The following is a 20,583-nucleotide window of genomic DNA, read 5'->3' on the forward strand; positions in this document are numbered from 1 at the left end:
GGTTGGCCAATCTTTTGGCTAATAGTGAACTTTGCGAAAAATGGGGAAAATGAGGAAACTAATAACCCGACATTTCTAAGTTTAGGTATTTTCTCATTTTATTTCGACTTTTCCTTTTTTTTTCCGTTCCGGTGCGAGATGAAATTGGTATACGAGATAGGGGTAGGTAGACAACTCACCAGCCAATCATGTTTTTCATTCTGTTCCATTTCGTTGAATTGCTGTGTGCTGTTCAATTAGTCATTGATTGATTTTGTTTTCAGCATACTGCGTCTAATTAATTTCACGGATGCAATTATAGCTTATGTATTTCCATGAAAGAAGTTAATAACTGAAGCTTGAAATGAAGTGTGAAATAGGACACCATTGACCATATACCAAATACCACCACCGACTTGCAAAAATAATAAACCACTAGTTGGTCAATAAATTAGGCCTACGTTCAAGTTCCCCGAGTCCAAAATTTGACTGTTGATTTATCTGGAATATTCATTAACACTTGCTTACAGAAAAACCCAAAAAAGATCCAGACTTGATGACACCATAAGGTTTCTGCAGAGGACAGTTTTTGAAAGTGTTGGCGATCCTATTTCTATGATGAATAATAAACAGATTTATCGAAATAAATTGATAATAGATATTTTTACAATTTGTCAAATTACGATTCAGGGTAGTTGTTTAGCGCTGAAATGGTGATGCTGTTGGCGTACAGCTTCGTATTACACAAAAACTCCCAAATCCCCCCCAAAAGGGCAATCTAACGGACCGCCCGCTAAAACATTATAAGTCCAATGAGCATCGATTGTGTTAACAGCAATCGCTGTTGGAGAGAGAGTAAAGAGGAATTTGTGAATCATTCCATGCTGCAAATTCCGGAACGACCTGGATTAATGAGAAAAACAAAAAAGATTCTTTGTGGATGGTTTTCTGGACAAATTAATTAAAATTAAAATATTACAGTGTGTCTTCTGGTAAGGCGCTAACTAATCTCAGGTCTCCGTAAACTGTCGGTTTAGCATCGGATGGCTTTGCCAAATCAACGCTGACTGCATAATGCGATCCTGAAAATCACCAAATAATAAATAAAGGTCTTGAGAGTTCAGTGGGTTAAACATTTTCGGCCCGTTCTTACTGCAGTATGGAACATTTCCGCCAGTGTTGAAGTAAAGTTTGACGTTTGTCGGTAGTTTTTTTGCTTCTAAGCCAAACGGTGCACATTGCGTGCTGTCCGAGCCACAAGTGTCGCATTTGCCCTTTTATAGGATGATAAGATTAATGAATTTAATTGGTTATATTTGAAACATGTTGTCGCCGTTACTTTGTTGAATGAGTCATAGTCGGTACATTTGTATCCTATGGTTTTACAGTTGATGACAGGAATGAGCGAATCGATGAAAAGGTAAATGGCTCGAGTGTGATCGCAAGCGATGACATCTGACAGAATCGCGGTAGGATCCGCTAGGATGGATGGCCAGTTGGAAGGATTACAACCGGGCTGACGCATTCCTCCATTAGGATAAAAGTCCAGATGTCCCAAAGGTTCCATTAGACCAGCACCTTTTTGCCAATAAAGAAACAATTACTTGTATAGCCAAGTGTATAGCTTAAGTTACATGCGAGAGACCCAGAAAATAAATCACCTAGGGTCCCTCCATCAGTGTGGATAACGTCAACAAATTGGGCATCGCTAGGATCTAAGCGGGCATAGAATGGCACTAGACGGAAAAATGGTCCGGCAGGGTCTAAACCTAAAAATTGAATCAAAATCAAACATTTTCCCGAATGAATTTAGAATGTCATTTGTAACAAACCAGTGATTTGACCAGCGAGGCCCAAGGCAAGGTCAGCAATTTTTTCCCCGGCATAACCGGCTGTATGTGCTCCAAGGCTGTGTCCAATCAAATGAATGTCTGATAGCTTGACATTGAGTTGGTCCTTAATATTCGATCAAAATTAAAGAATCAATATTAAAAATAATAAACTTAGTGTTTATATCACAAGCAAAATAACTTACCACCATGGTTTTGACAAGGAAAGCAATTTCAAAACCAACGAGACGAGTGTTGGCAATAGCTTGATCATAACTGGCTTTTGAACCTCCACCCCAATGAACAATGATGACGTTGAAATCTCCATATGCTAATAATTTGGGTATAAGTTGGTACTATAAAAAAATCATTTCCAATTTCTATTAATCCATTCAATCCAGACCAAATGTAAAATGAAACTTACAAGAATGCGGCCTTCGTTTCCGGTTGCACGCCATCCGTGGATGTAAAACTTTGTTGGACGAGTTGCGCTGAATGAGGTTCTTTTTATTCCATCCGGATCTTGTCCGGATATTCGAATAAAAGGTGACTTCTATATAAGATGAATAAATGAGACACAGCTCTTCTAGTTGAAGAAAAAAAAATGATTCTTACCGGTGGTAAGTTAGGCAGCATGTCTCTTGTATAGAGCGTGAAATACGTATTAATCTTAGTCCTTGATTCAGGCAACAAGTCAGTCGGCCATAGCAATGGATTAGCGAAATTGAAGGTGCTAATACAGCCCAAATCACCGTAGCAAGCGGTAGATTTATCTTTACGTGTACATAATAGCGCAGAATTATGAAATATTACTTATGACAATCAGCAAACAGCTGTCAAGATTGACCTATATTATATATACCTGAGATAGACCCATTTATCATGTCATTTGAATTCATGCTAACCTAATACAAAAAAAATACAATAAATATAGTTGAAATGAAATTATCGAACTACCACGTAGTAATTACCTCGATGGAGGCTTCGGTTGTGCTAAAAAGTAGAACAAGAAAACCAAACTGAATAAAAAGCAATTGATTCATCTTAAGCGAAAATCACTTTTCAAATCTTCTCTTCAAGCCGACTGGTATAGAGTGGCCCTCTGATGTGTAGGACGGACGGTTGTCGTTTGACGGTTTAGGTCCTGAATTTGTCAGTATAAATAATGAAACCAACAAGGTTCAGCCAAAAGATGAACCAAAGAGGTATTGCTGCCTCAGTATTTTTTCATTGAACAGCGGCACATAATATTACCCATCCCCCCCCCCCCCCCGTCAACCAAAAGACTGCAGAACAAGGTGGGAGCATTTTCAATCCGGATGTGAAATATCCAGAAATATCTGCTCCCGGTTGCGTATTTACGGATCCTGCTGTTTGTTCTACCCGCAGGGTGACTATATTTGATCAGATGTGAACCCCATCTGGACCGCAGGATGGGAATCGATTTAACCAAAAAGAGCGGCTAATAGTGATAACACATTCGTTTACTATATTAGTTATACGATTGCCATATTTTTAATTGACAGTCAATAAGTGCACAGATTAGTTGACACAGCTTTCGCACGTTCTCCAGCGCGTGCACCACAGCCTCGGTACAATTTGCTGGACATATGTAACCATTCAATTGCCTTAAAAAACCCCGAAAAAGATATAATAAATAATCATATAATAAAACCAATAAAGATTTCCTCTTTATTTCTCGTATTCCATTTAGCTGTATTCTATGCATAGAGTTTGATCATATTGAGCGAGACAAGCATTTCTCTATCAATAAACATCTCATATTATATTCATAGTTGAATTAATTTGATTGAAAGCGGTAAATTGACTGGTCAAGCTGTTATGTTGGCCAAAAATTATGGCTGTGCTTCACAGACTGCATGAGCCATCGTTGTGCAAGCCACATCGCCCCAGAAGGTCAAAAAAGTCGCACCACCATACGCCATGCAGTCGTCGACGTTGTTGACGGCCGTGTTGGGTCTTTTAGGATACCAATTGGTGTAAACAGGAACGGTCATCGAGCTCTCCCACAGCCAACTTCCGTCGCGACGAGTGTCCGTCAGGGAAGTCCAATATGCAACTTCTGCAATATTGCAGTGGTATAATTGGTGGGTATACATTTCTGCAGTGATTCCATTATGAGCAAAACTAATTATATGCATGTATTTAGTACCTGTTCCCCAAGCGGCTTGAACGCGCTCCTCTTCTGTTCGATTTTCGAAGGAGACCAACTTCATGTTATGGTCGACACAAAACATTGTTTGGTCGGGATGAATTCTCTATAACGGGCAAAAAAAGAAAGTTTACAACGTCACCAAAAAATTGTGTTGGTAGCATTCGATATAATGCGTCGTGATTCGTGAATGATTTTTACTGATGTGCAATTTGCCAATTTCTTACGTTAATGAATGTAGCGCAGTAACAGGAAACCTCGTCAACTACTCGACCACATTGGCTGTCGAGTCCCAAATTGAAAGCACATCGGACGGCCTGATTTTTCATTAATCCAATTCCAAAAAGCCATTGATCAAATCAAAATAATTTGGAAAAAAAATGGAAATTCTGTGTAACCTTCTGAATTTTTAATTTTAGATTTGAAGTTGGCTTCTTCGTAAACTGGATAACTGCTTCCGATTGAGACGTGTACACCGTAGTTGGCAAATCCTGGTTGGAAAGTTCAAGAAGCTTCCGGTTCTCTACAAGGAGAACGGGAGCCTTGCTGTCGATACCGTCATGAATCTTACGAAAATAAATAATTATGTAACCGTTTGCTAATATAAACGTAACAACATAATAAAATCAATTTTGCTTATTTACGGCTAAAAAAATTTCAGTTTCTATTAGGTCCCCATCGACGACGGAGAACGCCAGAATACGATCCTCTTTCGTTTCGAATTGGAAAATACAATCTTCGTTAAAGGGACCGTCGATCACGACCTCGTCGTCAACAAAAATGTATCCCCCACAGCCAGGGAAAACATTATTATCTATACTCGTCGGTATCAAATAAAGTTTTTAAAATTACAATTAAAGTTGATTATCTAAATTACTATATCTAGTCGATTTTTTACCTCTGGCTGGGACAACATTTCCATTGCCGGAGCTGACAAGAAAGATTGCCAACACGTAGAAATAAGATACTACAACTCTCACCATTTTTTTTCCCTTTCTTTAACAGTATAAAGAAAAACGGTTTCTGTTGACTTTTGACGAGAAAATCGGCCCTTTTTATAGACACGAAAATGTTTGACAAAGTTGTGTAATCGCTCGAAGATGTCCTGTGCGCTATCATAACAACGGCTACATCCCTGGTGGAGTGAAGATTAAAAAAATTACCCAATTAATATTGATGAAAGCCACATGTTGGACTTTTATCAAACTTAAGCAACGACAGAAAAGAATCACGAATCACATGATCATCAGCTGGTTGAGTGACAGTAGCTATAATATTTTCTCTTTGAGTTTTCCGTCTGGGAGGTATTGTTTTGTTTTTGTTTTTATTATTCTGGTATTTATCTTGGATTGCTCGTGGCTGTCGTCGAGTGCATGCAAACACACAGTACAGACCTCATTCATTGGAATGGATTGCGCTCGAAAATTTGAGCGCAATATCTTGGGTAACAAACTGCGCACACCGCAGCAGCGTGATAATTAAGACCATTGTATAAGAGCGCCGACGCCTGAACTTTGTATTTATTACGAAATAATCCATCACTCGTACCTGAAAAATATCAACTGTCGAGATAAATGAATGATATGTACTTTTCTTTTCATATGTTTCTATCCCTGCAATATTTGATTTTCTTTCGTATCACGCCAATCGATGAGTCACGTATTCGACGTGTTAGTCTGTCTCGGGTGATTTGGGGGAAAACTTTTCCCCTAGCTTCTATCTTTATTATCAAAATGACACGCGTAACCCAATTTTACTTTGGCTGAGCCATATTTTTTAATCGCCATATATTTGTAAGTTGCAGCAAACTGACATTTACTTACGGGTATTTACCCGTTTTATTTCGATATTATCGTTAGTTGATTAATTGCAGGGTATTATTTTATTGCTTTAAAAGTGTAGGCGCCGCCACTGAATTTCAGACAACTTCCACTCAACAACGCATTTCCATTAGCTTTAAGGGTTCTAATTTTCTAACATAATCAAGTTTTAAGTGTATTACAGATTTACAGCTTTTTAAAATATTGACACGCCGCAGTTTCTACAGCTGCCATCTCTTAAAATTTATACAATTTTCCTTTATAAAATGATGGGAAGGGGTAGCAGAGTTGAGTAAGTCACCGTCTGTTGATTTGAGTTAATACGGTAGAATTACCAACTACGTTCGACTCTCCTGGGAGGCATAGCTACTTTCCTACGTAGGCATGTTTTTTTAAGGTGATGTTTCAAAGATTTTGATGCCTTGTGGCTATTGTTGACAAATGTGATGTTTGTCTTAATTATCGTGGCCGTTTTCTATCCATTTAAACTGTGTGGAGACGCTGCGAAAACAATGGAAATCATTTAGGCTTGCAAAAGTCAAATGAATTTCTTCAACATCTGGTGGTCATCTCCTAACTTTTTTTTCTTTTTATTCAATTTTTGCGCAATTACTTATTACTTATAAGTAAGCGTTTAAGTTGTAAAAAATTTTGAACAAATTTTTGATTTTTAATTCTGCCATAGAAAATTTTGAATGAACAGGAAATCACTAGGCATACTGTACTCGAAAATTGATTGTTTTTTCATTCCAAATTTTCTAATAGCGGAATTTTAAAAAAACTGGCAAAATTTTTAAAAATACAAAAATGATGTTGCTGATGCTGTTTATTCGTACTCACAATTTTTTTAGCTAATATTCTATGTAACTCATACCAAAATCTTTTTAGTCAAGCAAAATACATTATGGCTGTGCTTCACAGACTGCGTGAGCCATCGTTGCGCAACCAACATCGCCCCAGAACGTCAAAAAAGTTGCGCCACCGTACGCCATACAGTCATCGGTGTTGCTAGATACAGAGTTGGGTCTTCCAGGGTACCAGTTAGTGTAGTCAGGAATGGTCATCGAGCTCTCCCACAGCCAAGTTCCTTCCCGACGAGTGTCCGTCAACGAAGTCCAAAATGGCGTTTCTGCAATTCAGCAAAACATATTTCAACACCACTACACCAGAAGATTGCGTCAAATTGATCTACTTACGGGTACCCCAAGCGGCTTGAACGCGCTCCTCCTCTGTTGCATTTTCGAACGAAATCAACTTCATATTGTTGTCGACACAATACATTGTCTGATCTGCTTGGTTTCGCTGCTCAAATAAATGAAATCAACGTAAAAAAGTAATATCTTTGATAAGATGTAAGCCGGGAAATGCTTTGCCGCGATGTGTTAATTGCGATTATTTTGCGATGTCTTACGTTGGTGAAGGTAGCGCAGTAACACGAAGTCTCGTCCACCACTCGGCCACATTGGCTGTCCACTCCCAAATTAAATGGGCAAATGACGGCCTAATACGTATGCAAATAACAGAAATAGCCTATAAGAATTTTAAGAGAAAACGGAAAAGAACTCACTTTTTGAATTTTGAGCTGGAAATTTGAAGTTGGCAGCTTTATAAATTTTATCTCTGCTCCCGATTGAGTAGTGTAGAGCGCAGCTGGCAAATCTTTCCTTGAGGCTAATTCCAGGATCTTCTGATTTTCTAATAGGAGAATCGGAGAATTGTTTTCGAGTCCATCGTGAATCTAAACCAAAAGGTGACAATACGCGACTCAGTGTTATGTAATCACTGTGAGGCCCCAATCAGCGGCCACAGAAAATGTTTACTGAAAAAAATCTTAGGGCTTCTTTCATGTCCCCATCGACGACGGTGAACGCCAGAATACGATCCTCCTGTGTTTCGAATTGCAAAATACAATCTCCGTCAAACGGACCGTCGATCACGATCTCTTTGTCAACGAAAATGTATCCCCCAGCGCAATCTGAAATAAGATGTCGTTAGTACAGAACAAGTCTTTTTCATTGGTGGGACAAAAAATGTTTAATTACCTTTGTCATCTAGGGATACCACATCAGCATTCCCGAAGCTGGAAGCGAATAAAGTTACCACCAGGAAGACACCCAAAAGAGCGACCATTTTTTCCTTGTGAAAGTGCGAAATGAATTAATTATCAGCTCGAATCGACTTGAAAAAGTAGCTGCTGCCAATTCAGACTAAATGATGTTATCTTGAAATAATATAAGCGCGTGTCTTTTCAACTTGAATGATGTCTGATGGAGTACTGAGAGGCAAAACAAAATGGTATCAAATTTTGAATAATAAAAAGAAACACACAGCACCCCGTTCTTTGTTTTGATATCTCATACATACGTACTGCGCATCAATTCTTTTATCTCAGCTTTACAGATTATCGGAGTTTTCGATTAAAGTAGATAAAGGCAAATAGAAAAAAAAAAAACAATATTAACAAAAAAACTTTTCATCTTCTCAGGTTCTACCCGCTGTTACGTAATGGGCTAACGGCATAAAAAAACTATGAAACGATTAATTTGAGAGTTGAATTAATCTCTTGTATTGCGAAGACGGCCGGTGAAATGCATTTTTTTCTTTTTAAGAATGACTTCTGAAAAAGATCTGTCGTGAGTCCGTCTGAAGCTGTCCAGTGTCCACAATACCGCAAGTAACAGCAACAAGATGTGCTATGGAACGTTTTTCAGGCTTTGCGCCCCATCAAAATGAAATATTTCCGCTTCAATTTGAATTCCACCTTGTCTGGTTCGTCTGTGGCTCCCAACGATTTCAAGCACCTGTCATATAAACCGGATTGGAAATTAAGAAACATTTGATTGCCATATAGTTTTAACACTTAAAATACTTTGAAATGAATTCTTGAAGTACTTCCCGCCCGGCAGCTTCTCCTTTATCTCGACACAAATTCTGGAAACCAGACCATGATTCCAAATCGGCAGCTACTTTGGCTAAAGTGTAAGGCTCGTCATCGGTCCAAACTTCATCTCTATGCAACAAAAGACACAATAATTCTTCGTTACATCTGAACATTTGTTGATTTTTACCGCACAGTTTCCGCATATAGGATTGTAAAGTCGCCGTATTCGTTTTCCAAGTGGCGGACACCGCTGCCCCAATAAGGACCGAGACTTTCAAAATAAAACTGATACCGTCGATAAGGAGAAAATTGTTATCAACACACACATTGGTAAAAAAAAACTTACGTGTCTGATTGCGTCGTTGAGTTGGTCAGATTTTGTGGGATGAACCGCAATTGGCAGAAAGTAACTCGCCAAAGCCACGACTCCGTTCTGACAGAGTACTCTGTCGGCTTCTTTGAGAAATGCTGGTAAGTCGAACCAATGGGCCGCCACACAAGCCACTACAACTTGAGCAGACTCATTTTTGGCTGAGCTTATCTCGGCTGGACTGACCCTGTGTTTGTTGGCTAAAATAAATTGTCGCTTATCACATTTAGAGTTGATTTTAACCTACTGAAATTCGACGTTGGTTGGATAATTGAGCGTTTTGGCCACTTCTATCTGCGACGGACTAATGTCCGTGGCCAACACTTTGCGAAACGAGCCGGAAAAGAGGCCACTACACTGGCCGTTTCCGCATCCCACATCCAAACACAACTCCAAGTCTCCTTGATACTATGTGCAACACAATTTATTCAGTGCCCTAAAGTCATGTTGTTATTGTGCTGTTTATAATACCTTTTCATTCAAAAAACTGACAATCTTGTCGGCAAGTCCAGGAGGCGCATTTGGTCGGGATTTTGCGTAAAGAGTTGCGTGCTCAGTTCCTTCAAAGAAACGCTGTGACATCGTTGCTTGTTCGCCAGCAGAGGAAAATGTCTGAAATGTCGGAGCAAAATTTTTGCGCTACAGTGAACCTTTGAGTTTGCCTCTAAACTAAACTGTGGATATGAATCACCAAACATGAATACATTACGACTGATGCTGACGGCAAGTCACATGACCGTTCGTTCCTTATAAGTCGACGAAACTTCCCATTTCAATTTTGGGTTGCCGGTTGCCATGCGCTTTTTTCTGATATGGTTATCAGGAACGGATTCAACTTTGTTATTTCACTATGGAAATTTGACTTAATGTTTTGTCAATAACAAACAAATAAGTAGCCATCTTTTTTAATTGTAAGAAAAAAAAATTCAATTAGCTATCAGCTTGAAATGAGAGTAGGCCCTATAGCTGAGAGAATTAAGAACTAAATTTAACCAAGCTATGTCTTTCCGACTTGGAATTTTGGTGGACACTGAGGCAAAAATGAGTGTCATAATATAGCTAATTCAAATTTGTTAGTTAACATGAACTTTGAATTATAGAAATTTTTGGTTGCTAAATTTATTAACTAAATTTATCGGAACACACTGACAGCCTTATTGGAATAAGGTCACCAGGAAATACGCAATAGAACTTTTCAATCAATAACAGAAAGCCACTTACGCCGATCTTTGTTTTGATATCTCGTGCTGCACATAAATTCTTTTATCTCAGTTACACAGATTAAATTGGCGTTTGATTAAACAAGGTAAACACAATAAAATAACGGTAACTGTAATAATCCCAGGGAACAATCAAGGGCATCTTTAACTATCGGACAGTAAACTTTTAAGAGTTGTATTCATCTCTTGTATTGTAAAGACTCGGTATAGTATGTTTAATATAAAAATAATCTGTTCTTCTATCTTATAAAATCTATCGTGATATATTCAGTATGATTTTGCCCATTACCGCTTACAACGTAATGTGCTGGAACTGGGGCTGGAACGTTTCAGGCTTTGCGCCCCATCAAAATGAAATATTTCCGCTTCAATTTGAATTCCACCCTGTCTGGTTCGTCTGTGGTTCCCAACGATTTCAAACACCTGTCATATAAAATGGATTGGAAATTAAGAAACGTTTGATTGCCATAGTTTTAACACTTAAAATACTTTGAAATGAATTCTTGAAGTACATCCCGTCCGGCAGCTTCTCCTTTATCTCGACACAAATTCTGGAAACCAGACCAAGATTCCAAATAAGCAGCTGCTTCGGCTAAAGTGTAAGGCTCTTCGTCGGTCCAAACTTCAGCCCTAGAAAAAAATTTGCAATTAACTTATTATTATTGATATATGTAACCTAATAATATGTTGATTTTTACCGCACAGTTTCCGCGTAAGGGATTGTAAAGTCGCCGTATTCATTTTCCAAGTGACGGACTCCGCTGCCCCAATACGGACCGAGGCTTTCAAAATAAAACTGACATCGATGTGAATCGATAAGAATATTATTGTCAGATACTGTAATGTGTGTGCTTTGAAACTTACGTGTCTGATTGCGTCATTAAGTTCGTCGGATTTCGTAGGGTGAACCGCAATTGGCAAAAAGAAACTCGTCAAAGCCACGACTCCGTTCTGACAGAGAACTCTGTCGGCTTCTTTGAGAAATGCTGGTAAGTCGAACCAATGGGCCGCCACACAAGCCACTACAACTTGAGTCGAATCATTTTTAGCTGGGCTTATCTCGGCTGGACTGACCCTAAGTTCGTTGGCTAAAATCAATTATCGTTCACAATATTTAGAGTTGAATTTAACCTACTGAAATTCGACGTTGGTTGGATGATTGAGCGTTTTGGCCACTTCTATCTGCGACGGGCTAATGTCCGTGGCCAACACTTTGCGAAACGAGCTGGAAAAGAGGCCGCTACACTGGCCGTTTCCGCACCCCACATCCAAACACAACTCCAAGTCTCCTTGATACTGTAACACAAATTATTCAGTCTTTAAAAACGTTGTTTTAAGTTGTTTTTGTTCTGTTTTTTTAAATACCTTTTCCTTCAAGAAACTGACAATCTTGTCGGCAAGTCCAGGAGGCGCATTGGGTCGGGACTTTGCGTAAAGAGTTGCATGTTCAGTTCCTTCAAAGAAACGCTGTGACATCGCAGCTTGTTCACCAGCAGCAGAGGAATGTCTTTAAAATGTTTCTAAAACTACAAAGAACCTTTGAGGTGACCTCTAAACTGTGGGTGTGAATCCACACAACACAAATACCTTACGACTGATGCTGCCGGCAGTGACATGACCGTTGGTTCCATATAAGCTGGTATAAATACACAAACTTCCCATTTCATTATTGGGTTGTCGGGCGCCATTCTGATAAAGCGAAATGTCTTATATGTATGGCGTTGTATAGCCTCTAGACATTTACGAGTCCCCGTAGTCCTGATGGCAACTGATTAGATTATTTCTGGTATGTTGGACCAAAATAAATGCGACTTCTTGTAAAACCAAAAGAGAAATCAATTAATTGTACAAACACACATTCGTATTCCAGAAATTGATAGTTTGTCTCGAGATAAGTAATTTTCTTTACTATTACATGTTCCGCTTGTCAGGTGAAATTCCTTACACCTGAGGAGCAGTCCATTCACTCCCAAATAGATTTTGAAATGAGCGCGGCAGGAGTGAAGATTCAGCTCAAACAAAACGCCATCTGCCGTTGTGTACTATATATTTTCGGGTTCTGCCGGATTGTGATGTACCTTCCACTGAGGCGGCTACCTGTTGGTATGGATAAAATACAAATAAGAAACAACGCCAAATATCGAGAAACATCAGTCGTTTTTAATCAATAATTAATTTGGTATTTTTATTTTATATTTGCATTTAAGAAATCGATGGGTATAATATTGCACGAATAATTCAAACAACAAATTAAAATATCTAAAACTCATTGCGGTTTTGGCGTCAAATTATTTCTAGTGTACATTGACTAGATCTCGGAGCGGTACGTCACCAAACGACCGTGAAGCGATTGAACCGGACGGAAGTTGTCGATCAAGTGATAGCCCTCTGTGTTGAACAGTTTTCTAAATTCGTCCATCTAAAACCATTGAGTCGTTAAAACATAATTTCTCATCTCATATTTCAATTGTTGACTACTATAGTCTACCATTGAATAGCGAATAATACTAACCTGACGTTGCGAGAGGGCGATTGGAATGTCAAACACCGTCCAGATGACGGCTTCGTTGCACAGCGGAGTAGTTAGCGACCCGTTGTAACGATAGAAGCTGAACGGACTGTCTGGCAAAAGATCCTCCAACGGGACCGGGTTGGTCAGATTTGTAACACTCGAATTTCCCGCGCTACTGGAATTAGCAGGGCGAGTGATTTCGTCAAAGTGCTCAATATGCCGGAAGGCGATGTTATCTCTCTTTTCCATCTGGAATTTCAAATTCATGCAATAGAGACTTTGACACCATCAGCAGATTTGAAAGGGAATTTCACCTCAATTAAAACGGCGAGAACGGCCAATCCATCCGGATGTTTAGAGGCTTCTGTAAAGTTGTCGTATTTTTGGCCGTAATGAACGATGTGAAGTTCGGCCGGATATCTTTCAAAAAGATAAAGAAATATGAAACAAAATAAAGGAAAACTGATCAAATGTGTACCTTTTGTTGGCTATGCGGTGTTCGCTTCCGATTCTGTTGTTGCTACCCCAGTGGAAATGAAGTTGGTAGAAAATGTATCGATCCGACAGCCCTCCGTCTTTAATGTAAGGCAGATCACGGTCATCTCCGTCGTCTTTGTGAATTTGTAGCGTCACTGTATCAATATTAATAAAACGTTAAATTGATTTGTGTTTATTGGGATAAGAAATTTTAAGGATACTTATTATACCTGTGTGTCCATTATTGGTGACGGTCTCAGGAAAGACTTTGTCGTAGTGGACAAACGACAGCCGGGGATAATCAGTGTTGATGGCTTTGGTCGGTTCGATGTTGATGGGCGACTGGTGTTCACCTCCGCAAGGTGCGATACGAATCGGCCACTTGAGTGACTCTATTAATAAATCAACAATTTAACATTTTTGGAAATTCAGTCACGTATACAAATTATATGTCGACTTACCATCGTAATCCCACTTAATGTTCATTGCAGATGCATTCCCGATTACTTCACAATTCAGACAAATAAAATGTTAATTATATTTGATGGTGAAAAAAGGAATAAAACTATTCATGTGTATCTTGTTGTTACGTAATACGTACCATTCCGTTCCAGTAATGTTGAGCCTAAACTAGTCACGTTGATGCCAGATCCCGTTAATGGCCGAATCAAAACCAGAATCACCAGCTGAACAATTTGATTCAATTTTAAAATCAACAAAAAAAAAACTCATTAGCGTTAAGCTTATACTAAATTCATACCGTGAAGGAAAATGTTAGCTTGATTTGCATATTGGAAACGAGAGGCGAATGATGGGTGAAAAACAAAAAATAACTTTCAAGTTTCAACGACACTTGTTTGTACAGACGACGATAGAGGACTGTAAAGAAAATCATCATTCAGATTTTCAGAAGAATTTTTTGGGGGGGGAAATGTCTAAGCGAAACAAAAGAACCATTTTTATTATCGCGCCAGCCGCTAGGCGATCTGAAAGTAAACTGCAACCATCGATTGTAATTCGATGGGCCAAGACTCCGGATGGATATATACAGCAATAAAAACAATACTTCTTTCCTTGATAATCTTAGGCTCTATATTATTAATTCATACAACCGCATACAACAGAATTTGATCTTCTTGACGGATCATCTTGCGTAACAAGTAACATCAAACGGGAATCGACAATCCTCCAACATTAAAAAAAATATACGAAAGAAATTATTCGTCCATGTTCGGATCTTCCGGACGGTAAGTCAGCTCTCTATCGTGCAACTCTTGAACTGGACGGAAATTATCCTCCATCTCATGGCCTTCAGTGTCGTGTAACTTTCTAAAGATGCGCAACTAAAAACCCCCGGATAAGATTGAAGAAAAATTAGCACTAATATGTCATAATACAATAATGTCACAAGCTATAACATTCTCATGTTTATACCTGGCGTTTGGAAATACCGATCGGGGTGTCGAAAACCGTCCAGATGACGTCCTCGTTACAGCCGGGAGTAGTCAACGAGCCGTTGTATCGGTAGAAGCTTCCGGTTCGGTCGGGAATAAAATCCATCAGCGGAAAGGAATAAGGCAAGACACTCTTTTTATCCACGTCGGGGTTAATAATTTCGTCAAAATATTCCAGATGGCGGAAGGCAATGTTATCTCTAGTCTCCAACTAAGGAAATAAAATAACGTGTGTTCTGTGTTTACATGGCTTAGTATAATTCAAGTAATCTATATAAGTTTAACCTCCATCATAATTCCCAAGACGGCTAATCCGTCCGGATGAACGACAGCGTCGTTAAAGCTTCCGTATTTGGCGTTGAAGTGGACAATGTGCAGTTCGGCTGGATATCTTTTAATACATATAAAAAGACAATTCGGATGGTCAGAGCGGGAAAGAATTGAAATATGAAAAAGACTAATGAGAATAAACATACTGTCGATTATTGATGTAATGTTCGCTGCCCCTCATCGTGTCTTTACCCCAATGAAAATGGAGCTGGAAAAAGTTGAAACGGTCTGTTAGTCCTCCATCGGTAATAAACGGCAACTCTTCTACGGTTTTGCCCCCACTCTCCACACGCATCATAACTGTATACAAATAGATTTAAAAGAGGATTACCGAGGATTGATTGGTCGATCGAAATTCCGAAAAAGCGCTTATTTACCTGTGTGTCCGTTGTTGGTAACCATTTCGGGGAAGACCTGGTCGTAGTTGTTGAAACTGAATTTGGGATAATCGACAACAGCGGCTTTGCTCAGCTCGAGGTTGATGGGCGACTGATGCTCCCCTCCGCAAGACGAGAAATGTTCCTTCCATTCATTCGGATCTGTAACACGATAGGCATTTGGATAATATTATCAGAGCATATAATAATTGATTAGATATAATTTTACGTTCGTAGTTCCAATGGGTTGGCGGTGCTGGGTTATATAGACGAAATCGAACGTAATCACAATCAAATGAAACAATAAGGGAATAGTTTTTGTTTAATATGCAAAATTTAATTTTAAAAATGTCATCAGATCTAGTAGAATATGTTATACCTGGCTTTGGAACTTGGGCATTGATGCCTACTGTGCTACAGCATAATAACGCTAACAAGAACTGTACAACCGAATCAACGTTATGTAAGATAAATACGAAGACATAATTAAATTGTGAAATTATATTGCTACACCTTGCACATCAAACTCAGATTTGCCATGTTCGTAATAGTTTTGTCTCCCGCTCGCCTGAGCGCAGGTATATATTAGCGTGTGTGCTGCTGGACGGAACGGAACAACTGTTGAACTTGCAAACAGCACTTCATCTTTATATACATATTGAATCCATATAGTGAAATGCGATTTTATTATTGGCCTCATATCATGTGCCCATGGAATTTTCAATGCATCTCACAGTGCTGTAACAAAAGGTGAAATTTCTCGGAACCTTTCCAGCAAGCACGAGTTGCGCGGATCATCATCATCAGCAGAAAACTCACGCGATTTCAAATGAGAAAAACTAGATAGCGTCGGATTGAATTATCAACTTAGAAAGTGAAACTATCGGGGGTACTATAACAGTCCCATTGCTGATATGATTTAAATGTTACTGTTGATTAGCACCGCGCGCGTACAGTTATTTTGGTCGATTTTTGTATTCCACACGATTGTCTCGGCACACCGACCGAGTTTCACCGAGTAACACCCGCCTTGAATACTAAATTGCATATAGAACACGCGGGGTGAAAGTGTCACACATTTTCCGGCTATATTATCAACAAATAAATGGAATTCTCATTTTTGTAGTGTACTCATCATATGAAGATATTTCAGATAGATATAAATCAACATTTTGCAAACAGTGTAACATTGAACGCGTAACTCAGATAATAACATTTGATGACTTTGGCGATTGATTGACTGGACATTTTAAGCTGCTGGACTAGACGGGCGGTAAGAGACAACGCGGGTGTTCAATTGCTGAACTGGGCGATAGTTGTTTTCCAGCGGACGACTCTCGTCGTCGTATACCCCTCGGAATTTGACCAGCTAGATAAAATCACACCATTTTTAAATAAGATCATTTCAATAAGGGAATTAAATGACTAGGCAAAGTTTTGCACCTGACGCTTTGAAATGGCGATGGGAGTCTGGAAAACCGTCCAAAAAACTGACTCGTTACATTCGGGCGTTGTGAGAGAGCCGTCGTATCTGAAGAAGGCCGTAGGATCGTCCGGAAGCAGATCTTCAAGTGGAATCGGGATCGGCACGTCGTAGGTTTGGGCGTCTAAGGGATTGGCTATCGTTTCGAAATGTTGAATGTGACGGAATGCAATGTTGTCGTAAGCTTCCTCCTAAACAATCAAGCCATCGATTGAGAATGTTTCTGTAAGTCTATATTCAAAGATTCAAACATACTTCCATCATGATGGCTAAAACAGCTAAACCGTCGGGAAATGCGGAAGCGGTGGCGAAATCTCCGTATTTTCCATTGTAGTGGACAATGTGGAGTTCAGCCGGGAATCTGGAATTATCAAGCGTTTATGTTCATTATAGAATATGGGTTTCAATTTTATCTTATAGAAACAACGTTCACAAAATTTCATGTACGGTTGATCGGCAATGCGGTGTTCACTGCCTCGGCTGACATCGCTACCCCAGTGGAAGTGAAGTTGATGGAAGTAGTACACTCCCGGTGGCAAGCCACCTCCACTCAAATAAGATAGATCTGTGACGGGTAGATTTTCGTTCAACTGAAGCATAACTGAATAATTTCGAATAATTCAAACAAGAGAAATGGCAATAAAATTAAGATGCAACAAATAACTCTATATGTTTATCTGCATGTTACTCGTGTGGCCGTTGTTGGTGACAACTTGGACGAAAGCTTTATCGTAGTTGACGAAACTTAATGTCGGATAAGCGAACTCGACGGCCGTTAAAGGATCGAGGTTGATGGGCGACTGCTGCTCACCGCCACACGTTGAGAAGTCAACGGGCCATTGACTTGGATCTATAGTAATCAAGAGTGAACATATTATTATTGAATTATAACCCACATTAGCCTAATGTTAAGGCTTAATATACCGTCATAGTTCCAAGCGTTTTTCGGCACTGAATGAAAACAAAAGTAATTATTTTTGCGTCCGATAATATTAAGGTATTAATATCGGCTATATATAAGGTAAAGATGTAAACCTGTTTCGACCCGGATGACAGCACCGTTAGCGAGTCCAAAGGAAACTAAGAGTACGATCTATATAAGTATAATAAGGTTCAATTTTTAAAAATGTTTTAGTCTGCAACTCTACTTCGTTATGTAATAATAAGGTTTAATATTTTAATTGGCAGAAATTTCCATTTTTACCTGGAGAAACGAGATCACCGACATTTTTGAAAACAATAATTTGCATGCACTCACCTGTTAAAGACAAATGCTAGAATGCAATGAATTGCCTCGGTTTTTATGGGCATCGCTATCTGTATAGAAATCCGGGTGGGGAAATCCTTTTAATAGTTATTTTATTGATATTGGATCGATTTGATCCGTATACCACAGTTGATCTAAAAACATCCAACTCAAATCGAACTTGCACAATATTCATTTCTATCTTAATCGAACTATCTTGATAATCATCGTTGAAGGACTTGCCCTTTGGCAGACAACTATGACATTTGATAGATTAGGCTAACTGACACAAGCACGATCAGTTTTTTTTTTTTTTGACCCAATGTTGTTTTTATTTACAAATGAAATTGGTATGTGTTTGCCTTTATCGCCTCTTTGTAAAAACCGGGACATGGTGACCTTCACCGCGTTTGTCTTGTGATCGATCGTCACATTTTTATGTATCAATTTCTAGCTCTCTGTTATCCATTATTCCATATTGAATCATTGTAAAAGGAAAGAAACCCATTTAACCAAATTTATTAAATAAAGCACGGAGAGTTTTTCGGTTCTTAAATATCCAACATAGTTATTAATTAATAGCCATAGTGTCTTGTTTTCGATTTGGTCATTTCCTTTGATTCGCTGGATTCAGACGAATCGGATCGACCTTCACTACTACGGTCAGCAGTAGCGGTAGAACAGGTGCCACATTGCATGTAAGCGGGACCAGAGTAGGTAACAATTCGGTCGTGTTCGTGTTGAGTGGGACGGACATTTTTACTCAGCGGCTCACCTTCGTCATCGTTCAACTGCCTGAACATATCCAACTAGAAATATTGACATGGCGATGAAGTTTTCTCAATAATTCGTGGCTTATTTGTACCAATCAGCAAAACAAAATACCTGATTATGGGAGATGTGAATTGGGGTTTCAAAAACGGTCCAGATGACATCTTCGTTGCATCTGGCGTCGGTCAGGGATCCTTCGTAGCGGAAGAAGCTTACAGTGTTGCTGGGAAGGAGATCCTTCAACGGGACGGAGTAGGGCAATTTCTCGTTTTTCTTGCTGGCATCTCTGATGTCGTCAAATTGTTCGATATGGCTGAAGGCAATATTCTCTTTGTCTTGCAGCTGCAGAATATAATATTGAATATAATTAATTTTAATCTCTCGAGTAACAGCTTTTGAATTATTCAAACATCAATCAGGATTCCCAAGACAGCTAAACCGTCGTTGTGTTTGGTGGCATTCACGAAATTTCCGTATTTTTTATTCCAGTGGACAATGTGAACCTCTCCAGCGTATCTAAAAGGCAATAGAAATTAATTCTGTAAAATTTCGAGTTAGAGATTCTTCTCAGTGGGTTTATCTTACTGTTTCCTGTTGATTTTATGTTCGCTACCAAATTCAGCTTCTCCCCAATGAAAATGCATCTGAGCAAACTCGTAAGGACCTTCCAGACCACCTCCGGAAATGGTAGGCAAATCCTTAATTAAGTTGTCAATGGTCAACTGGACTAAAAACATTTGAAATTCGAATTACGAAAATGTTCTTGATTGCTTCGTTAAATTTTTAGTAAAATTAAAGCACAGGTAAACATACCAGTGTGTCCGTTGTTCTCCAAATTCTCGGGCAAACCTTTTGCGTAGTTGTGGAAACGGAACGGAGGGAATTTTTCCGTTTTGCTTTTCCTGGTATCGATGTTGATGGGCGACTGATGTTCGCCGGCGCACAGCGAATTGTGTTCCTTCCATTTGTTAGGATCTTTGAAGAAAGACAAAACGAAAATTAGATTTTGTGAAGCAGGCGAATATTTTAAAGTAAATCTGGCTAAACTTACCATCATAAGAAAAATGTCCACTTTCAGCTGTGGCTACCAAAGCTCCCTTTGGGCCCTGCGGATTGGGCATAGCGTTGATGGCCACAAAACAACATAATACCAAGAAAAACTGCAACACGATAAAATACGATGAAAGCAATATTTTTTTTCTAATTCGTGTTAGGCCATGTTATAATACAGATAAAGAAATGAATACGAATTTAATAACTTACCTGAGAAAACACGCTAAGTTTCGCCATTTTAGAGATGTCGTCTCTTCCCAGAATGATTTCCGGGTAATAATGATTGCACGCTATTTATTAGCTTCAATTTATATACTCGTTGATGCGAGACCTTGTCCATCCCCCTCCCAAAGGAAAAATCAACTCCACCCTTTCTCAATGTCACTATTTAAGATGATTTTAAACCACGCTATCTCATTTGTCGAATACCTGTTTCTGTATTATTTTAAATTTGTGTTGATTTGGAAACAGCCAAAATTCTCCCGGTAAAGTGGCCATGAATTATGGGAGGAACTTTGATTTCAGGAACTGGTAGTAACCCTACAGGCACCACTCCCATGCAAAATTTTACGATTTCCCGATAAGGATTCTATCCCAGACGATGAGAG

General features: G+C 39.1%; 8 protein-coding genes across 11 annotated transcripts in view; all 8 read right to left on the reverse strand.

Moving 5' to 3' along the window:
* The window catches only part of LOC124315409 (carbonic anhydrase 2-like), a 35,794-nt gene extending 21,618 nt beyond the window's left edge, over positions 1-14,176 (reverse strand). Inside the window, exons 1-8 of one of the 2 annotated variants that reach the window (XM_046781072.1) lie at positions 14,022-14,161; positions 13,863-13,947; positions 13,723-13,767; positions 13,492-13,653; positions 13,263-13,416; positions 13,099-13,204; positions 12,785-13,033; positions 12,444-12,691 (exon numbers count right to left, since the gene is read on the reverse strand). In XM_046781072.1, the coding sequence (XP_046637028.1) occupies positions 12,581-12,691; positions 12,785-13,033; positions 13,099-13,204; positions 13,263-13,416; positions 13,492-13,653; positions 13,723-13,767; positions 13,863-13,947; positions 14,022-14,159 (1,050 nt within the window). In that variant the 5' untranslated portion in view covers positions 14,160-14,161 and the 3' untranslated portion in view covers positions 12,444-12,580. Of the gene's footprint in view, positions 1-12,443; positions 12,692-12,784; positions 13,034-13,098; positions 13,205-13,262; positions 13,417-13,491; positions 13,654-13,722; positions 13,768-13,862; positions 13,948-14,021 lie in introns of those variants that run through there. The other variant, XM_046781071.1, reaches the window with a different exon arrangement.
* LOC124315312 (putative carbonic anhydrase 3) lies at positions 291-20,328 on the reverse strand. 2 transcript variants are annotated; one of them, XM_046780904.1, is made up of 12 exons: positions 2,780-3,048; positions 2,671-2,713; positions 2,424-2,581; positions 2,233-2,361; positions 2,015-2,164; positions 1,812-1,935; positions 1,641-1,748; positions 1,319-1,557; positions 1,133-1,253; positions 959-1,061; positions 663-882; positions 291-592 (listed from the first exon to the last, which is right to left on the reverse strand). In XM_046780904.1, exons 1-11 carry the CDS (start codon positions 2,849-2,851, stop codon positions 720-722), a joined length of 1,410 nt encoding a protein of 469 aa, XP_046636860.1. In that variant the 5' UTR covers positions 2,852-3,048; the 3' UTR covers positions 291-592; positions 663-719. The 2 variants fall into 2 exon arrangements, with proteins under 2 accessions (XP_046636860.1, XP_046636861.1); XM_046780905.1 differs by lacking the exons at positions 1,319-1,557; positions 1,641-1,748; positions 1,812-1,935; ... (3 more) ...; positions 2,671-2,713; positions 2,780-3,048 and adding exons at positions 18,857-18,960; positions 19,037-19,264; positions 19,333-19,438; ... (2 more) ...; positions 19,974-20,082; positions 20,186-20,328 and having other exon boundaries at positions 1,133-1,200.
* LOC124315531 (CD209 antigen-like protein D) lies at positions 3,467-5,027 on the reverse strand. Its single transcript, XM_046781272.1, has 6 exons — positions 4,880-5,027; positions 4,626-4,795; positions 4,380-4,547; positions 4,209-4,298; positions 3,982-4,087; positions 3,467-3,891 (listed from the first exon to the last, which is right to left on the reverse strand). The coding sequence occupies exons 1-6, from the start codon at positions 4,962-4,964 to the stop codon at positions 3,665-3,667; spliced, it is 846 nt and encodes a 281-aa protein (XP_046637228.1). The 5' UTR covers positions 4,965-5,027; the 3' UTR covers positions 3,467-3,664.
* LOC124315533 (CD209 antigen-like protein D) lies at positions 6,610-8,073 on the reverse strand. Its single transcript, XM_046781275.1, has 6 exons — positions 7,844-8,073; positions 7,622-7,776; positions 7,369-7,539; positions 7,213-7,302; positions 6,998-7,103; positions 6,610-6,930 (listed from the first exon to the last, which is right to left on the reverse strand). Exons 1-6 carry the CDS (start codon positions 7,929-7,931, stop codon positions 6,704-6,706), a joined length of 837 nt encoding a protein of 278 aa, XP_046637231.1. The 5' UTR covers positions 7,932-8,073; the 3' UTR covers positions 6,610-6,703.
* LOC124315542 (putative methyltransferase DDB_G0268948) lies at positions 7,929-9,773 on the reverse strand. Of its 2 annotated transcripts, XR_006911502.1 has the most exons (7): positions 9,524-9,773; positions 9,300-9,460; positions 9,029-9,239; positions 8,870-8,967; positions 8,671-8,811; positions 8,432-8,602; positions 7,929-8,398 (listed from the first exon to the last, which is right to left on the reverse strand). XR_006911502.1 is itself a non-coding variant. In XM_046781291.1 (6 exons), the coding sequence occupies exons 1-6, from the start codon at positions 9,632-9,634 to the stop codon at positions 8,509-8,511; spliced, it is 816 nt and encodes a 271-aa protein (XP_046637247.1). In that variant the 5' UTR covers positions 9,635-9,773; the 3' UTR covers positions 8,431-8,508. The 2 variants fall into 2 exon arrangements, 1 of the variants encoding a protein (XP_046637247.1); XM_046781291.1 differs by lacking the exon at positions 7,929-8,398 and having other exon boundaries at positions 8,431-8,602.
* LOC124315541 (putative methyltransferase DDB_G0268948) lies at positions 10,450-12,107 on the reverse strand. Its single transcript, XM_046781290.1, has 7 exons — positions 11,860-12,107; positions 11,638-11,798; positions 11,408-11,568; positions 11,137-11,347; positions 10,971-11,068; positions 10,762-10,902; positions 10,450-10,695 (listed from the first exon to the last, which is right to left on the reverse strand). The coding sequence occupies exons 2-7, from the start codon at positions 11,746-11,748 to the stop codon at positions 10,602-10,604; spliced, it is 816 nt and encodes a 271-aa protein (XP_046637246.1). The 5' UTR covers positions 11,749-11,798; positions 11,860-12,107; the 3' UTR covers positions 10,450-10,601.
* On the reverse strand, positions 14,336-16,047 carry LOC124315502 (putative carbonic anhydrase 3). The gene is made up of 8 exons (XM_046781224.1): positions 15,936-16,047; positions 15,802-15,862; positions 15,652-15,678; positions 15,423-15,584; positions 15,192-15,345; positions 15,001-15,106; positions 14,696-14,926; positions 14,336-14,604 (listed from the first exon to the last, which is right to left on the reverse strand). The coding sequence occupies exons 1-8, from the start codon at positions 15,960-15,962 to the stop codon at positions 14,479-14,481; spliced, it is 894 nt and encodes a 297-aa protein (XP_046637180.1). The 5' UTR covers positions 15,963-16,047; the 3' UTR covers positions 14,336-14,478.
* Positions 16,379-18,177, reverse strand: LOC124315507 (carbonic anhydrase 12-like). Its single transcript, XM_046781237.1, has 8 exons — positions 18,110-18,177; positions 17,941-17,998; positions 17,830-17,856; positions 17,594-17,755; positions 17,353-17,506; positions 17,161-17,266; positions 16,866-17,096; positions 16,379-16,791 (listed from the first exon to the last, which is right to left on the reverse strand). The coding sequence occupies exons 1-8, from the start codon at positions 18,131-18,133 to the stop codon at positions 16,672-16,674; spliced, it is 882 nt and encodes a 293-aa protein (XP_046637193.1). The 5' UTR covers positions 18,134-18,177; the 3' UTR covers positions 16,379-16,671.
* Positions 20,329-20,583: the final 255 nt, after the last annotated feature.

Source organism: Daphnia pulicaria, chromosome 11, assembly GCF_021234035.1.
Source record: "Daphnia pulicaria isolate SC F1-1A chromosome 11, SC_F0-13Bv2, whole genome shotgun sequence".
NCBI lineage: Eukaryota > Metazoa > Arthropoda > Branchiopoda > Diplostraca > Daphniidae > Daphnia > Daphnia pulicaria.

Coding starts and splice junctions, on each gene's coding strand:
- LOC124315502 (XM_046781224.1), bottom strand. CDS start 15,962: ATGGCAAATCTGAGTTTGATGTGCAAG. Junction 15,346..15,422: donor TACCAACAACGGACACACAG/GTAAATAAGCGC, acceptor ATTTGTATACAG/TTATGATGCGTGTGGAGAGT. Junction 15,107..15,191: donor CATTACATCAATAATCGACA/GTATGTTTATTC, acceptor ATGTATTAAAAG/ATATCCAGCCGAACTGCACA.
- LOC124315531 (XM_046781272.1), bottom strand. CDS start 4,964: ATGGTGAGAGTTGTAGTATCTTATTTCTACGTGTTGGCAATCTTTCTT. Junction 4,796..4,879: donor AAATGTTGTCCCAGCCAGAG/GTAAAAAATCGA, acceptor CGACGAGTATAG/ATAATAATGTTTTCCCTGGC. Junction 4,088..4,208: donor ACTGCGCTACATTCATTAAC/GTAAGAAATTGG, acceptor TGCCCGTTATAG/AGAATTCATCCCGACCAAAC.
- LOC124315312 (XM_046780904.1), bottom strand. CDS start 2,851: ATGAATCAATTGCTTTTTATTCAGTTTGGTTTTCTTGTTCTACTTTTT. Junction 2,582..2,670: donor GATAAATGGGTCTATCTCAG/GTATATATAATA, acceptor GTACACGTAAAG/ATAAATCTACCGCTTGCTAC. Junction 2,165..2,232: donor GAAACGAAGGCCGCATTCTT/GTAAGTTTCATT, acceptor ATTTTTTTATAG/TACCAACTTATACCCAAATT.
- LOC124315533 (XM_046781275.1), bottom strand. CDS start 7,931: ATGGTCGCTCTTTTGGGTGTCTTCCTGGTGGTAACTTTATTCGCTTCC. Junction 7,540..7,621: donor AAGCCCTAAGATTTTTTTCA/GTAAACATTTTC, acceptor CTTTTGGTTTAG/ATTCACGATGGACTCGAAAA. Junction 7,303..7,368: donor TCCAGCTCAAAATTCAAAAA/GTGAGTTCTTTT, acceptor CATACGTATTAG/GCCGTCATTTGCCCATTTAA.
- LOC124315541 (XM_046781290.1), bottom strand. CDS start 11,748: ATGTCACAGCGTTTCTTTGAAGGAACTGAACATGCAACTCTTTACGCA. Junction 11,348..11,407: donor CCAACCAACGTCGAATTTCA/GTAGGTTAAATT, acceptor CAACGAACTTAG/GGTCAGTCCAGCCGAGATAA. Junction 11,069..11,136: donor TTAATGACGCAATCAGACAC/GTAAGTTTCAAA, acceptor CATCGATGTCAG/TTTTATTTTGAAAGCCTCGG.
- LOC124315507 (XM_046781237.1), bottom strand. CDS start 18,133: ATGTCGGTGATCTCGTTTCTCCAG. Junction 17,756..17,829: donor AAACGCTTGGAACTATGACG/GTATATTAAGCC, acceptor TGATTACTATAG/ATCCAAGTCAATGGCCCGTT. Junction 17,097..17,160: donor TTTTAGCCATCATGATGGAA/GTATGTTTGAAT, acceptor TTGATTGTTTAG/GAGGAAGCTTACGACAACAT.
- LOC124315542 (XM_046781291.1), bottom strand. CDS start 9,634: ATGTCACAGCGTTTCTTTGAAGGAACTGAGCACGCAACTCTTTACGCA. Junction 9,461..9,523: donor TCAGTTTTTTGAATGAAAAG/GTATTATAAACA, acceptor TGTTGCACATAG/TATCAAGGAGACTTGGAGTT. Junction 8,812..8,869: donor CTATATGCGGAAACTGTGCG/GTAAAAATCAAC, acceptor TTTGTTGCATAG/AGATGAAGTTTGGACCGATG.